Here is a 16,769-nt window from a genome sequence, read left to right as displayed (position 1 = left end):
ACTGTGTCACTTCAGGCATATCTGTCCCTGTCTGCCTGCTCAATATAATCTGAAACGGTCTCTCTCTGGAGATCTATGTGTAGCAGATAAAGATCACTGTCGTGTGACATTTTTATTGCAAATTACATTAATGGAAGGATTCATTTAATAATTTGCCTACCAGCACATACAGGTCTTCTCTCATGGACTTGAATGGCATCCTTGAATGTAAATGGTATTTTCCTGACTTATAAATTGTAGGCTATTGCACCTACCCATCTATCCACAATAGCCTATCTCAAAGTTTGCCACATACAGAGAGTTTGGGAGTTATGTTCTTAAAACAGGAAAATTAACCCAGGGTGCATGCTACAATAATAAATAAATAAAAGTACATTCCATTTGTAGACCACTTTTCATGTACACAGACACACTAATGTATTGGGGACCTCTATTAGATGCATCTGTCAACATTGAAGTGGCGGTAATACACCATAACGTTGGATGCCAACCGCCGACAAAAACCCCACCAAAGAAGATCTGGCAAAGTTGGTCTTCTCGCGATATTTCCGTAGTGGGTGGTGAAGTCAGAGATATGGCAGCCGTTGCCCTGAAGTCTTGTCGCAAAGGACTGTCTCACATTTTGAGGGATGGAGCAGTCGCTACTCTCTCGCCAAAGGCTTTGGGAGGTGAGTATGATACTACGGTTCGATGTGTACCGTTTCACGGGAAAACTTACAGGCTTCGTTTATAAAAACAAATAGAGGAGGGGGTGTGGCAGTCAGGGTCGGCACTAGGTACCACAGCCACAAACCCAGCCTATTTCTACAAGTTATCTTCTAAAAATGATTTTAAATTTCACCCTAACCACACTATGCCTAACCCTATCCTTAAATTAAGCAACTTTTTGTTTTCATAAATTATTACGATATAGCCAATTTTGACTTCGTGGCTGTGGTAACTAGTGACAACCCAGCGGCAGACTCTGTCATCTGAATGTATTTGTTTGCTCATGCACATATAAACTGCGCAGCACTTGCATATTCTTAGATATCGCACAATCAATGCTGGTAAGGAATGGGCGCGTTCGAGCGTATCACTTTTGTCAACACGTTGACCAACGGTCACAGCCATTAACAATGTGTTGCATTATAGGTATAAAAATAGTCCGACTTGCTATTACATGTCGACTGCATGACCTTTACAACAACCATGTGATTAAAGGTCATGAACTTTCGACTCCAGTTCCTCCTTACAAACCGCAATCAGAAACAAATCATAGTGGGAGACAATGGCAGGTAGCCTAGTGGTTAGAGCGTTGGCCTAGTAACCGAAAGGTTGCAAGATCGAATCCCTGAGCTGACAAGGTGAAAATGACATGTACATTTAGGGAAGTAATACGCCTCTGGGGGTTAAAGTTGCAATGGAACTATAATCATATTCAAGTGGGTGTGATTGCGTTTCACATAAGGATCACTTAATGAGTCCATTTTGTAATGTTAAGAAAATATGTAAATTACTCCAATAACTCCATCATATCTACATTTCTGAATCATCACTTAACCCACTAGGCCGTCATTGAAAATAAGAATTTGTTCTTAACTGACTTGCCTAGTTAAATAAAGGTAAAACAACCCAATTCTGCTTTTTGGAAGTACATTTTTTCCAAGATGGCATAGCAGTCAGACGTCCTCGTCATGTATATATATTTACATCTTTTCTTCGCATATATTTTTATATATTTTTTTCTCTAAAAACTCAACTTCAAAACACTCTCCTGCAACCCACCTCACCAATAAACAAATAAAAAAGAAGTATTATTCACCTCAAGTCTGAAATCCACAACAGAAGCTAGCCAGAAGCTAGCCAGTTCACTGGCTAACGTTAGTATTCAGCTAACCACGGTTGGCGGTCATCAGCTATCCTTTAGCTCGAAAAGCTATCGCCAGTTTTGTGCGACTCAGACCAGAGCATACCGGACCTATTTTCTCTCCATATCCCCGGATTTCTACCGCAAGCTCTGGACATTTACACCTGGATCTTGCAGCTAGCTAGCTGCTATCCGAGTGACTATTGGCTTACGTCGGTCCCGGAGCAAACATCAATTATTCCGGAGCTAGCCAGCTGAAGAGTTCCATCAGCCACTCCTGGGCTACAATCACCTATCCGGACCCGTTTTACTGCCGATGCGGAGCCCCACCAGGCCTTCACGACTGGACTACCGACGTTATCTGCCCGAGGGAGTTATCCAACTGGCCCCTCCGTCGCGATGTAACCTGAACGCCCATCTGTGGCCCGCTAATCGTTAGCAGCCGATAAGACAGCTATCTGAATAGGTCTATCAGACAATTTTCTTGGGTCACTATAACTATATCTATTTTGCCAATTGGATTGGTCCCCTCTACCACACGGAACCCCACTAATCTACTGACGGAAACGCATGAGGTGGCTAAAAACAGACCTCCATCCTCTGCCAGCTTGCTACCCATGGCCCGGCTAGCTGTCTGAATCGCCGTGACCTCAACCAACCTCACTACTCACTGGACCATTATGATCACTCGGCTAAGCATGCCTCTCCTTAATGTCAATATGCATTGTCCATTGCTGTTCTGGTTAGTGTTTATTGGCTTATTTCACTGTAGAGCCTCTAGCCCTGCTCATTATACCTTATCCAACCTTTCAGTTCCACCACCCACACATGCGATGACATCACCTGGTTTCAATGATGTTTCTAGAGACAATATCTCTCTCATCATCACTCAATGCCTAGGTTTACCTCCACTGTATTCACATCCTACCATACGTTTGTCTGTACATTATACCTTGAAGCTATTTTATCGCCCCCAGAAACCAGCTCCTTTTACTCTCTGTTCCGGATGTCCTAGACGACCAATTCTCATAGCTTTTAGCCGTACTCTTATCCTACTCCTCCTCTGTTCCTCTGGTGATGTAGAGGTGAATCCAGGCCCTGCAGTGCCTAGCTCCACTCAGGCGCTCTCTTTTGATGACTTCTGTAACCGTAATAGCCTTGGTTTCATGCATGTTAACATTAGAAGCCTCCTCCTTAAGTTAGTTTTATTCACTGCTTTAGCACACTCTGCCAACCCGGATGTCCTAGCCATGTCTGAATCCTGGCTTAGGAAGACCACCAAAAACTCTGAAATCTCCATCCCTAACTACAACATTTTCAGACAAGATAGAACGGCTAAAGGGTGTTGCAATCTAATGCAGAGATAGCCTGCAGAGTTCTGTCCTACTATCCAGGTCTGTACCCAAACAATTTCAACTTCTACTTTTAAAAATCCACCTCTCTAAAAACAAGTCTCTCACTGTTGCCGCCTGCTATAGACCACCCTCTGCCCCCAGCTGTGCTCTGGACACCACATGTGAATTGATTGCCCCCCATCTATCTTCAGAGCTCGTGCTGCTAGGTGACCTAAACTGGGACATGCTTAATAACACCCCGGCCATCCTACAATCTAAGATTGATGCCCTCAATCTCACACAAATTATCAATGAACCTACCAGGTACCACCCCAAAGCCGTAAACACGGGCACCCTCATAGATATCATCCTAACCAACTTGCTCTCTAAATACACCTCTGCTGTTTTGAACCAAGATCTCAGCGTTCATTGCCTGCATCCGTAATGGGTCAGCGGTCAAACGACCTCCACTTATCACGGTCAAACGCTCCCTGAAACACTTCAGCGAGCAGGCCTTTCTAATCGACCTGGCCCGTGTATCCTGGAAGGATATTGACCTCATCCCGTCAGTAGAGGATGACTGGTTATTTTTTTTAAGTGCCTTCCTCGCCATCTTAAATAAGCATGCCCCATTCAAGAAATTTAGAACCAGGAACAGATATAGCCCATGGTTCTCTCCAGACCTGACTGCCCTTAACCAACACAAAAACATCCTATGGCGTTCTGCATTAGCATCGAACAGCCCCCGTGATATGCAACTTTTCAGGGAAGTTAGAAACCAATATACACAGGCAGTTAGAAAAGCCAAGGCTAGCTTTTTCAAGCAGAAATTTGCTTCCTGCAACTAAAAAAAAACTCAGTTCTGGGACACTGTAAAGTCCATGGAGAATAAGAACACCTCCTCCCAGCTGCCCACTGGACTGAGGATATGAAACTCTGTCACCACCGATAAATCCACTATAATTGAGAATTTCAATAAGCATTTCTCTACGGCTGGCCATGCTTTCCACCTGGCTACCCCTACCCCGGTCAACAGCACTGCACCCCCCAAAGCAACTCGCCCAAGCTTTCCCCATTTCTCCTTCTCCCAAATCCAGTCAGCTGATGTTCTGAAAGAGCTGCAAAATCTGGACCCCTACAAATCAGCCGGGCTTGACAATCTGGACCCTTTCTTTCTAAAATGATCTGCCGAAATTGTTGCAACCCCTATTACTAGCCTGTTCAAACTCTCTTTCGTGTCGTCTGAGATTCCCAAAGATTGGAAAGCAGCTGCGGTCATCCCCCTCTTCAAAGGGGGGGACACTCTTGACCCAAACTGCTACAGACCTATATCTATCCTACCCTGCTTTTCTAAGGTCTTCAAAAGCTAAGTCAACAAACAGATTACCTGTAACGTCCTGACCAGAGTTCTTATGTGTTTTGCTTGTTTAGTGTTGGTCAGGACGTGAGCTGGGTGGGAATTCTATGTTGTGTGTCTAGTTCATCTGTTTCCTGTGTCAGTGTTTGTGCCACACAGGACTGTGACGGTTAGTTCGTTTGTTATTTTGTATCGTGTCTATGTCTAACGTTAGTAGCTTGTGTATTGCACTTTCATTTGTAGCTTCACGGTCGTTTGGTGTTTTGTATTAGTTTGTCAGTATCTTGTCTTTGTGTTTATTAAATTCATGGAAAATTACCACGCTGCACATTGGTCCTCCGATCCTTCTCTCCTCTCCTCGTCCGAGGAGGAGGAAGAGCTAGACTGCCGTTACATTACCGACCATTTCGAAACCCACCGCACCTTCTCCGCTATGCAATCTGGTTTCAGAGCTGGTCATGGGTGCTCCTCAGCCACGCTCAAGGTCCTAAATGACATCTTAACCGCCATCGATAAGAAACAATACTGTGCAGCCGTATTCATTGACCTGGCCAAGGCTTTCGACTCTGTCAATCACCACATCCTCATCGGCAGACTCGATAGCCTTGGTTTCTCAAATGATTGCCTCGCCTGGTTCACCAACTACTTCTCTGATAGAGTTCAGTGTGTCAAATCGGAGGGCCTGTTGTCCGGGCCTCTGGCAGCCTCTATGGGGGTGCCACAGGGTTCATCCCTTGGGCCGACTCTTCTCTGTATACATCAATGATGTCGCTCTTGCTGCTGGTGAGTCTCTGATACACCTCTATGCAGACTTTGGACACTGTGTTAACAACCCTCCAGACGAGCTTCAATGCCATACAACTCTCCTTCCGTGGCCTCCATCTGCTCTTAAACGCAAGTAAAACTAAATACATGCTCTTCAACCGATCGCTGCCTGCACCTGCCCGCCCGTCCAGCATCACTACTCTGGACGGTTCTGACTTAGAATATGTGGACAACTACAAATACCTAGGTGTCTGGTTAGACTGTAAACTCTCCTTCCAGACTCACATCAAACATCTCCAATCTAGAATTGGCTTCCTATTTCGCAACAAAGCATCCTTCACTCATGCTGCCAAACATACCCTTGTAAAACTGACCATCCTACCGATCCTCGACTTCGGCGATGTCATTTACAAAATAGCCTCCAATAGACTGCATCCAATTTATTGAGTAGGGTATCACAGTGCCATCCGTTTTGTCACCAAAGCCCCATATACTACCCACCACTGCGACCTGTACGCTCTCGTTGGCTGGCCCTCGCTTCATACTCGTTGCCAAACCCACTGGCTCCAGGTCATCTACAAAACCCTGCTAGGTAAAGTACCCCCTTATCTCAGCTCGCTGGTCACCATAGCAGCACCCACCTGTAGCACGCGCTCCAGCAGGAATATCTCTCTGGTCACCCCCAAAGCCAATTCCTCCTTTGGCCGCCTCTCCTTCCAGTTCTCTGCAGCCAATGACTGGAACGAACTGCAAAGATCTCTGAAGCTGGAAACACTTATCTCCCTCACTAGCTTTAAGAACCAGCTGTCAGAGCAGCTCACAGATTACTGCACCTGTACATAGCCCATCTATAATTTAGCCCAAACAACTACCTCTTCCCCTACTGTATTTATTTATTTTGCTCCTTTGCACCCCATTATTTATATTTCTACTTTGCACATTCTTCCACTGCAAATCTACCATTCCAGTGTTTTACTTGCTATATTGTATTTACTTCGCCACCATGGCCTTTTTTTTGCCTTTACCTCCCTTATCTCACCTCATTTGCTCACATTGTATATAGACTTATTTTTCGACTATTATTGACTGTATGTTTGTTTTACTCCATGTGTAACTCTGTGTTGTTGTATGTGTCGAACTGCTTTGCTTTATCTTGGCCAGGTCGCAATTGTAAATGAGAACTTGTTCTCAACTTGCCTACCTGGTTAAATAAAAAAATAAAAAGGCGTTACAGTGCATTCAGACCCCTTCCCCTTTTCCACATTTTGCTACGTTACAGCCTTATTCTAAAGTTGATTAAATAGTTTTTCCCCTCATCAATCTACAACCAATACCCTATAATGACAAAGCAAAACCACGTTTTTTGAAATTTTTGCAAATTTATTACAAATAAAACAACAGGAATACCTTATTTACATAAGTATTCAGACCCTTTGCTATGATACTCAAAATTGACCTCAGGTGCATCCTGTTTCCATTGATCATCTTTGAGATGTTTCTACGCCTTGATTGGAGTCCACCTGTGGTAAATTCAATTGATTGGACATGATTTGGAAAGGCATACATCTGTCTATATAAAGGTCCCACAGTTGACAGTGCATGTCAGAGCAAAAACCAAGCTATGAGTTTGAAGGAATTGTCCGTAGAGCTCCGAGACAGGATTGTGTCGAGGCACAGATCTGGGGAAGGGTAATAAAGAATGTCTGCAGCATTGAAGGTCCCCAAGAAAACAGTGGCCTCCATCATTCTTAAATGGAAGATTTTCGGAATCACCAAGACTCTTCCTAGAGCTGGCCGCCCGGCCAAACTGAGCAATCAGGGGAGCAGGGCCTTGGTCAAGGGAGGTTACCAAGAACCCGATGGTCACTCTGACAGAGTTCCTCAGTGGACATGGGAGGACCTACCAGAAGGACAACCATCTCTGCAGAACTCCACCAATCAGGCCTTTATGGTGGCAAGATGGAATCCACTCCTCAGTAAAAGGAACATGACAGCCAGCTTGGAGTTTGCCAAAAGGCACCTAATGGACTCTGACTATGAGAAACAAGATTCTCTAGTCTGATGAGACCAAGATTGAACTCTTTGGCCTGAATGCCAAGCATCACGTATGGAGGAAGCCTGGCACCATCCATACGGTAAAGCATGGTGGTGGCAGCATGATGCTGTGGGGATGTTTTTCAGTGGCAGGGACTGGGAGACTAGTCAGGATCAAGGGAAAGATGAACGGAGCAAAGTACAAAGAAATCCTTGATGAAAACCTGCTCCAGAGCACTCGGGACCTCTGACTGGGGCGAAGCTTCACCTTCCAACAGGACAATGACCCTAAGCACACAGCCTAGACAACGCAGGAGTGTTAGGGACAAGTCTCTGAATGTCCTTGAGTGGCCCAGCCAGAACCCAGACTTTAACCCGATCGAACATCGCTTGAGAGACCTGAAAAAGCTTGTGGCGTCATACCCAAGAAGACTCAAGGCTGTAATCACTGCCACATGGGGAACATTTGTTGTACTTGGGTCTGGGAAGAATTTGGCCTTTTTATAAACATATTTCGTGCAATTCTGTCATTTTATACATATTTGTTAATGAAAATATATTATTTCACAGCAATTTAGATGATACAATTCCCTACACTATTCAGTGCTTGTTTTTATCACATATTCTGAAATTGAGCTAACAGTGTAGAATTTTAGCAACCAGGAAATGACAAAGCGATTTCCACTAAATAACCCAGCCACAAAGTCAGAACAGCTTCCCCATTTTGACAACCGATGCCACTCCGGCAGTAGAAATTAATAGGTGAATATCACAGCCAATCACAACACTGGCGGGTAAGTAATACTGTGAAACACGATCATTCCTCTATAAGCCCCAGATATGTTATGGACCTTTTCAGAAATTGCAATGCAAAAATTCTAAGAAATCCTATGTGTAGCACCTTTAAGGTTGACACTCTCAGGCAGGATGAAAACAACTACATCGACCATGAGCCTTTGCTAGTTACGACCACTTTCGCCATGATCCTTAACAAAAAAAATGTTTGGGTCCATTCAGCAATATGGCCAGATATATTAGAGAAATGAGGACACCAGAATCCCATTGGGCAATGAATGGAGGAACATATAACACCTTACCCATCAGACTGTTGACCAATCGCGTTCACGTTGTCATGCTGTGTCACACGGTTGCTAAGCTAATCGTCACGCAATCCCTTCTCAAAGTCAGGGTATGAGTCGAGTCCTTGTCCCAGAATGGACCACACGGCCCATTGATGACGCATGGGCAATGTACACAATGGGCGTTATGATTCCAAGGGAGTTTTACATCTCCTCAAAGTAATCTCTGATATGGCGTGCTTCAAATTCAAATGCTTCATGCGCCATCGGGAGTTTTCCATAGGAATACGTGGATGACGTACATCAGCGCTATCACCATTTACTGGTTTTAATGTCTATGGTTTGCACAGTTCCCCGGTGTAAAATGCAGAAGTAGCTTCTTTTTGCAACCTAGTATTTACCATAGAGAATGATATAGGCCTCAAGTAGCAAAAAGGCTGCATTAGCATGGGCAGAGCCATTGAGAGCTTTCACCGTTTTGATTGAAGTCAAACTGAGTGGGACTTCCAACTTCATTGTGACCCTGTTGGAGTCATGTCCAACCGGGTCACCTGGACGGATCAGCCAATCATGAAGAAAATTGACTCCTTCAAAATGGAAATTGCCTCAATGGTGCCGCCCATGCTTTCAGAGATACTATAATGGCACAGTTACAAAGATGAGTCCTCTATCTATCTCTATGGTATTTACACACTTGCGTTGCTGGGAATTGGCTTGCACAAAAAATAAAAAATAGTCTACTGAAAGCCAGAAATGAAATAATATTTTATTTCAACACTCTTTTGATTGTCTGTAGGCTTGGTCCTTATGCAGGGGGGAATTAGAGAAAAAAAGCATCTAATGGAAAGTATAATTAAACAGAATTTCCAAACGTGGGTCTGTTGTAGACCCATGCAGTTTCTCAGCGAGGTCAGTTCATCTCTGCTTACCTCATGTCAAAATAAATGTCCTCCACAAGTTCTTCCTTTTTTTTGGGCAGGTATGGTGCACGTGCAGGACTTTTATTTTGACATGCGCTAAGCAGAGTGAGTCTACAGACCCACGTTTAGAAAGTCTGTTAAATGTATGTTCCATAGTGCATCAGGGAAACTGGGCAGAAGGGAGTGGTGCTTCAAATACAGCAGATCTGCAACATCATTAATTGAGCCTCTCATATCCTCCTTAATTGCCAGCCTCAACACGTTACGGAAAGAGATGAACTGTATAGGAAGCTCTGGGGACAGGTCATGTGGATACTGGACAGTCAATAAATTGGCAGATGCAAACAGATTATCATCTTTAAAATGACAGCTGTTCTTGAGGGCTCAAACAAAAAAAAGCGGTTTGCGATTTTGTTCATACTGGTAAACTGCCGTTTCAATTGTGTGGTTGCAATATCAACAGTCCCTTATCTCTGGTATATCTTGGCATGCATCATTCAAGACTAAGTTTAAATTGTGTGCAGCGCAATGGACATATAATGCACAATGTGTCAGGAAAGACTGTCTGGGTTGTCATACTCAGTATTGGAAACAGTCGGGCCCACAACCTGGACCTACAGGTTGTGGTGAGAACATTTGAACACAAAACTGCAAGGCGACATAGTCGCATATTGTTGTTACTATAGGCCTCTACATAGAACAAAAAAAGAGATTGGCATTAATAGACTGGTTTTATGCACAACAAATTTCTATCCATGCTGGGAGAGAGCGCGAGGACGGCTCATGTCATGCAGGTTCAGGTAGGCTATACAGGACAGCTGCATATTCTAAACAAATCAATTGGTTGCAGATTAGTATGCTGTTGAATCGAACATTTATTTTACAATCCGTCAGCCAGCAGCCTAAATGGACGCCCTGCTTATCATGGGAAAATAACAACCAAATAGTTCTAACATTAATCCATTAGCTAAGGCAAAGCTATAGGCTACACGCCCTGGCACCACAGAATGCCTATCATCAATTCGATAGGCAGCCGCATAGACATGTCGCAGTTTCAGCACAATGGACAGCGATCTGTAATCTATACTTTGTGAATGGCTGTCTGGCTGACTCATTCGATTGTTTATTTTGTCAGGGGGGCGAACTACGACCTTGCAGGGGTCCAGAGAAACTGCATTATGCCACTTCTAACGTTGCTAAAAGCAGCTAGGGATAGCCTAGTTTTTAGACATCAATGCAAATGCTGTTAAATTAAGTATAACCTTTTGCGTTTTAATTTTCTAGGCTTGTAATGTTATTCTGTTTTAATTGTTTTTACATTGTGATAAGTAACACGTTTTCACCTGAATTGCATCGCGTCATAGTCTGCTGTATCAGGGTCTGTTCGGTAGCTTTCACTCTGGTGATGTCAACAAGGTCTTGTCCCGCAGCACTGGCCCGATTCAATTATCTAAATGTTACATAAGAATTCCTCAGCTGATCATTCCTTGCCTTGACTTCACCCTGATTTGATCTTTCAAGGGGGTTGCACAAATCACCCAAATACAATGTACATTTTACACGCCATTCTTAAAGACGCACTCCATTCTCAACTATTGCATTAAATCACTTATTCTAATTCTGTCATAGTCAATTGGCACATATTGTGTGTGTTTGTCCTACAGGGGTGAGACAGAAGTCCTCTGTACAGTATGCAACGAGGCCAGAGCTCCCTAAGCTGGCCTACCGCAGGGTAAAGGGGAAGAGTCCAGGCGTGGTCTTCCTGCCTGGGTATGGATCCAACATGAACGGCCAGAAAGCTGAGGCCCTGGAGGAGTTCTGCAGGTCGCTTGGACACTCATACCTTAGGTACTGTACTCTACCTGCCGCCGTGTAACGCAATACACAGCGGCAGGTAACCTAGTGGTTAAGAGCGTTGGGTCAGGAACTGAAAGGCCGCTGGTTCGTATCCCCGGGCCGACGAGGTGAAAAGTCTCTGTGCCCCAGAGCAAGGCACTTAACCCTAATCACTCCAGAAAAGAGCGTCTGCTAAATGACTAAAATGTAATTAAATGTTTCCCACAAATATAAATATATATATAAATAGGGGCTGTCTCATCGCGCTCCAGCGACTCCTGTGGTGGGCCGGGCGCAGTGCGCGCTAACCGAGGGGGGCGGGTGCACGGTGTTTCCTCCGACACATTGGTGCGGCTGGCTTCCGGGTTGGAGACACGCTGTGTTAAGAAGCAGTGCAGCTTGGTTGGGTTGTGCTTCGGAGGACGCATGGCTTTCGACCTTCGTCTCTCCCGAGCCCGTACGGGAGTTGTAGCGATGAGACAAGATAGTAATTACTAGCGATTGGATACCACGAAAATTGGGGAGAAAAGGAGGTAAAATTTAAAAAATATTTTAAAAAATACAGTAGAAAAAATAAGTCTATATACAATGTGAGCAAATGAGGTGAGATAAGGGAGGTAAAGGCAAAAAAAGGCCATGGTGGCGAGGTAAATACAATATAGCAAGTGAAACACTGGAATGGTAGATTTGCAGTGGAAGAATGCGCGAAGTAGAAATATAAATAATGGTGTGCAAAGGAGCAAAATAAATAAATACAGTAGGGGAAGAGGTAGTTGTTCGGCCTAAATTATAGATGGGCTATGTACAGGTGCAGTAATCTGTGAGCTCCTCTGACAGCTGGTGCTTAAAGCTAGTGAGGGAGATAAGTGTTTCCAGCTTCAGAGATCTTTGCAGTTCGTTCCAGTCATTGGCAGCAGAGAACTGGAAGGAAAGAGGCGGCGAAAGGAGGAATTGGCTTTGGGGGTGACCAGTGAGATATACCTGCTGGAGCGCGTGCTATGAGTGCTGCTATGGTGACCAGCGAGCTGAGATAAGGCGGGGCTTTACCTAGCAGAGACTTGTAGATGACCTGTAGCCAGTGGGTTTGGCGACGAGTATGAAGCGAGGGCCAACCAACGGGAGCGTACAGGTCGCAATGGTGAGTAGTGTATGGGGCTTTGGTGACAAAACGGATGGCACTGTGATAGACTGCATTCGATGCTAATGCAGAACACCACAGGATGTTTTTGTGCTGGTCAAGGGCAGACAGGTCTGGAGTGAACCAAGGACTATATCTATTCCTAGTTCTACATTTTTTTGAAAAGGGGCATGCTTATTTAAGATGGTGAGGAAGGCACTTTTAAAGAATAGCCAGGCATAATCTACTGACGGGATGAGGTCAATATCATTCCAGGATACCCCGGCCAGGTCGATTAGAAAGGCCTGCTCACAGAAGTGTTTTAGGGAGCGTTTGACCGTGATGAGGGGTGATCGTTTGGTCGCAGACCCATTACGGATGCAGGCAATGAGGCAGTGATCGCTGAGATCTTGATTGAAAACAGCAGAGGTGTATTTGGAGGGCGAGTTAGTTAGGATGACATCTATGAGGGTGCCCGTGTTTACGGATTTGGAGTTGTACCTGGTAGGTTCATTGATAATTTGTGTGAGATTGAGGGCATGAAGTTTAGATTGTAGGATGGCCGGGGTGTTAAGCATGTCCCAGTTTAGGTCACCTAGTAGCACGAGCTCAGAAGATAGATGGGGGGCAATCAATTCACATATGGGATCGAGGGCACAGCTGGGGGCAGAGGGAGGTCTATAGCAAGCGGCAACAGTGAGAAACTTGTTTCTGGAAAGGTGAATTTTTAGAAGTAGAAGCTCGAATTGTTTGGGTACAGACTTGGATAGTAATACAGAACTCTGCAGGCTATCTTTGCAGTAGATTGCAACACCGCCCCCTTTGGCAGTTCTATCTTGGCGGAAAATGTTATAGTTAGCGATGGAGATCTCAGGGTTTTTGGTGGTTTTCCTAAGCCAGGATTCAGACACGGCTAAGACATCTGGGTTGGCAGAGTGTGCTAAAGCAGTGAGTAAAACAAACTTAGGGAGTAGGCTTCTAATGTTAACATGCATGAAACCAAGGCTTTTACGGTTACAGAAGTCAACAAATGAGAGCACCTGGGGAGTGGGAGTGGGGCTAGGCACTGCAGGACCTGGATTAACCTCTACATCACCAGAGGAGAAGTAGGATAAGGGTATGGCTAAATGCTCATGTTACCCAAATACACTGTGCTCTCTTTTGAAAACTCTTGAGTTTTTATGCTAGCTTAGTAGCCAGATTTTTTCCCCATGTTTTATTGTATGTCTGACTGGTCCACCAGGCTCATGTTGTGTTTGTGGTTCCCCAGGTTTGACTACACAGGCCATGGGTTATCGGAGGGGGTGTTCGCTGAAGGGACCATCGGCACCTGGAAGAAAGATGTCCTCTTCGTGTTGGATGAACTAACAGAGGGTCCACAGGTGAAAGAACTCGCCACTGGATCTAGAATCATATCTAAACTAGCCTTTAGATAACGCTCGTATTTATGTGTGTATTTGGTGGGATACAAATTGGTATTTGATTTAGTTTATTATTAAAGTGTTTTGTATTTTCAGATCTGCTTTGAAGAGCTCAGACTGGTTTGACTTTATAACCCAGTTATAGACCGTCTCTTACATGACTTTGATCTTTCAAAATATGCCCTGTTAATTTTGCCCTCCATAATATTTACTCTATTTGTTGTGTAAGATTTCAGTTAGAATCTGTATAAAAACAACTGTGGTTGTGTATTAGTGTTGTTGACTTCAAACGGTGGTGGTGTTGGTATCACATGTTTCCACAAGTGGGCGCTGTCACACAAATTAAATATCATCTCACACCACCATGTAACGTTCACGTCACACACACACCGTTCAATCATTACCTGAGTAGCATAGCATAGCCTCCCATGCCAGGCTTCAGGGCTCTTCTTGACATTCATCAGACACACAGCTAGTGAATGAGCCCATTAGCAGGGCCAGAGTCATATTACTCCTAATGTCCTTGTGATGATGATGATGATTTGGAACTGATTCAGGGAACAGAACCAAAAACCGAAAAAATAACAACCTTTTTCCAGGAATGGAAAAACTGAATCGGGAACGAAAGTGATCTTTTAGTATTCTGGAACAGTACCGTTATTTTCACATTTTGAGAACTGGTTAATAATTTAAAAAATAGTTCCCAAAATATTCTTAATATCTGGTATGTAATTCTGTAATTTTGTGACGTTATAATACTAGTAATAGCCTAAACACATTACAATTCACTTCATGTCATGTAAACAACTAGCTTACCGTTCCATAGCAAGCTTCTCCATCCACACTAATTGGCGGAGTAAATTAATGACAAATGTAAAAGCTACAGTATGTTGAGTTCACAGGGGGGAAAATGTACGAAAAGGAACTATGAACCGGTACTTTTTTCTGGATCAAACCAGTTCTTTACTATGCTGGTTGGAACACTCAAACTGAACGAAATACAGAGGGGTTGTGCTCGGAACGGAACGATTGGAAAATAATTTCCCCTGGTTAGATCTGTTTTTAGAAACTACTTCTGTCCATTGTAGCGATAGCTAGATGACCATGGTGCTTCTCTGCAGAAGAGTCGGTTCAAATGGAAGAAAGGAGATGAGGAGACAAGGGGAGGAGACAAGCGAGGCAATCCATATCAAACTGTTGGTATTTCTATGTACCATTGCTCCCTATCCTAGATCAAGGCATCTTTAACGTAATCATGTCTTTCCCCATGGTCTCTCTGTTTAGATCATGGTGGGGTCCAGTATGGGCGGCTGGCTCATGCTGTTGGCAGCTATCGCCAGGCCGGAGAAGACTGCAGCTCTGGTGGGCATATCCACGGCAGCAGACCACATTGTCACAACCTTCAAGTCAATGTCTTTAGAGGTGAGCGAGGACATCATAAAATAATGTGTGGTTATGACCAGGGTTGTCGCTAATTCCATTTCTATTCAGGGAGTGGGGAATTGAAATAAAATGCTCTGTCAATTCATTATTTTATTTTAATTGGAATTGATCCCATTTCACCACAGGTGCGTAAGGAGATTGAAGAGAAGGGCGTGCTGACTGTGCCCACCAAGCACAGCGAGGAGGGCACCTACACGTTCACTATTGGCTTCCTGAACGAGGCAGAGAACCATTGTGTCCTCCAGAGCCCCCTCCCCATCACCTGCCCTGTGAGGCTCATCCACGGCCTGAAGGACGACGACGTGCCCTGGCACATCTCCATGCAAGTGGCCGAGCGCGTCCTCAGCCCCGACGTGGACGTCATCCTCCGCCGCCACGGTCAGCACCGCATGGCCGAGAAGGATGACATCAGGCTCATGGTCTACACCATCGACGACCTCATAGACAAGCTGACCACCCTCGTTTGAGTTGGGGGGGGTGTTAGGAATGCACCCCATTGGAGAGGCAGGAGCAACCATATATGATCCCACTCTCCCCTTACCCTTCCTTCCATCCTGCCCAGTTTGTCCTCTATGCTGTTTCAAAGCAAGAGAGAAAGACGAGGATTATTGAAAGTACAAACTGTGATGGAACGAGGATGTCGTCTGTCAGAAACCTCAGCCAGGTCCCTAATGCCTGCCTTGGGAAGGGAGTGTGTCTTTTACCAGTTTACTCTGTGCAGTGTTTTTTATTTAAACCTTTCTACGGGCAATACTGCCACTGCTAATGCTGCCACTGTTTGACAGATCCCAATAGTTCTAGTGTGCCTTTTTTACCACGTCTCATACCCGTTGGGTCAACAAAGCCTCTGCACAGCAGAGTGGAGCGCAGGTCTCGTCTAATTGTGCATGCAGATATTATATGAGGCACAGATAGAATACACACAGACAACAAGCTCCATCAAACTGCCTCCTACGCAGAAGCACTGTGACATAGTGTGGTGATCGGTCCAAGCTGTATTTTCACACTGTGTCGATACCAAAAAGACTGTACACTATCTCAAAATAGCTGAAGAAAAGTCAAGAGGAATACATTTTTATTTTACTGTACATCCACCCACCTTCCCATGTGCCAGTCTGAGCCACTGGGCTGTTGATTAACATGTCGTTCGTTGGTTATTGGACTGTGTTCAATGGGGCAGAAAGTCAGTCCTGCTGCAGCAGACGCAGTAACTCTCTCTCTCTCTGATCCCCTAACTGCTGCTCTGACCTTTCACTCTTCGGCAGAATGTTTGCAATCAGTCACCTACGCATCACAACACCAACCGGATGACAAAACTTAAACATGAGCACGCATCAGGGTGTAAAACAAAGCGCCTGAGTTATGTAAGTACTGTACATTGCCTTTGGAAAGTGTTCAGACCCCTTGACTTTTTCCACATTTTGTTACGTTAGCCTTATTCTAAAATGGATCAAATGGTTTTTTTCCTCAGCAATCTACACACAATACCCCATAATGACAAAGCAAAAACAGTTATTTTAGACATTTTTGCAAATGTATTCAAAATAAAAAACAAATACCTTATTTACATAAGTATTCAGACCCTTTGATATGAGACTTGAAATTGACCTCAGG

The 16,769-nt window shown here is 44.5% G+C and overlaps 1 protein-coding gene across 1 annotated transcript; it reads left to right on the top strand.

Moving 5' to 3' along the window:
- Positions 1–371: 371 nt before the first annotated feature.
- On the top strand, positions 372–16,625 carry LOC120050339 (palmitoyl-protein thioesterase ABHD10, mitochondrial-like). Its single transcript, XM_038996921.1, has 5 exons — positions 372–668; positions 11,003–11,186; positions 13,562–13,673; positions 14,997–15,134; positions 15,281–16,625. Exons 1-5 carry the CDS (start codon positions 398–400, stop codon positions 15,620–15,622), a joined length of 1,047 nt encoding a protein of 348 aa, XP_038852849.1. The 5' UTR covers positions 372–397; the 3' UTR covers positions 15,623–16,625.
- Positions 16,626–16,769: the final 144 nt, after the last annotated feature.

Source organism: Salvelinus namaycush, chromosome 7, assembly GCF_016432855.1.
Source record: "Salvelinus namaycush isolate Seneca chromosome 7, SaNama_1.0, whole genome shotgun sequence".
NCBI lineage: Eukaryota > Metazoa > Chordata > Actinopteri > Salmoniformes > Salmonidae > Salvelinus > Salvelinus namaycush.
This window is presented reverse-complemented; position numbering and strand designations above follow the sequence as displayed.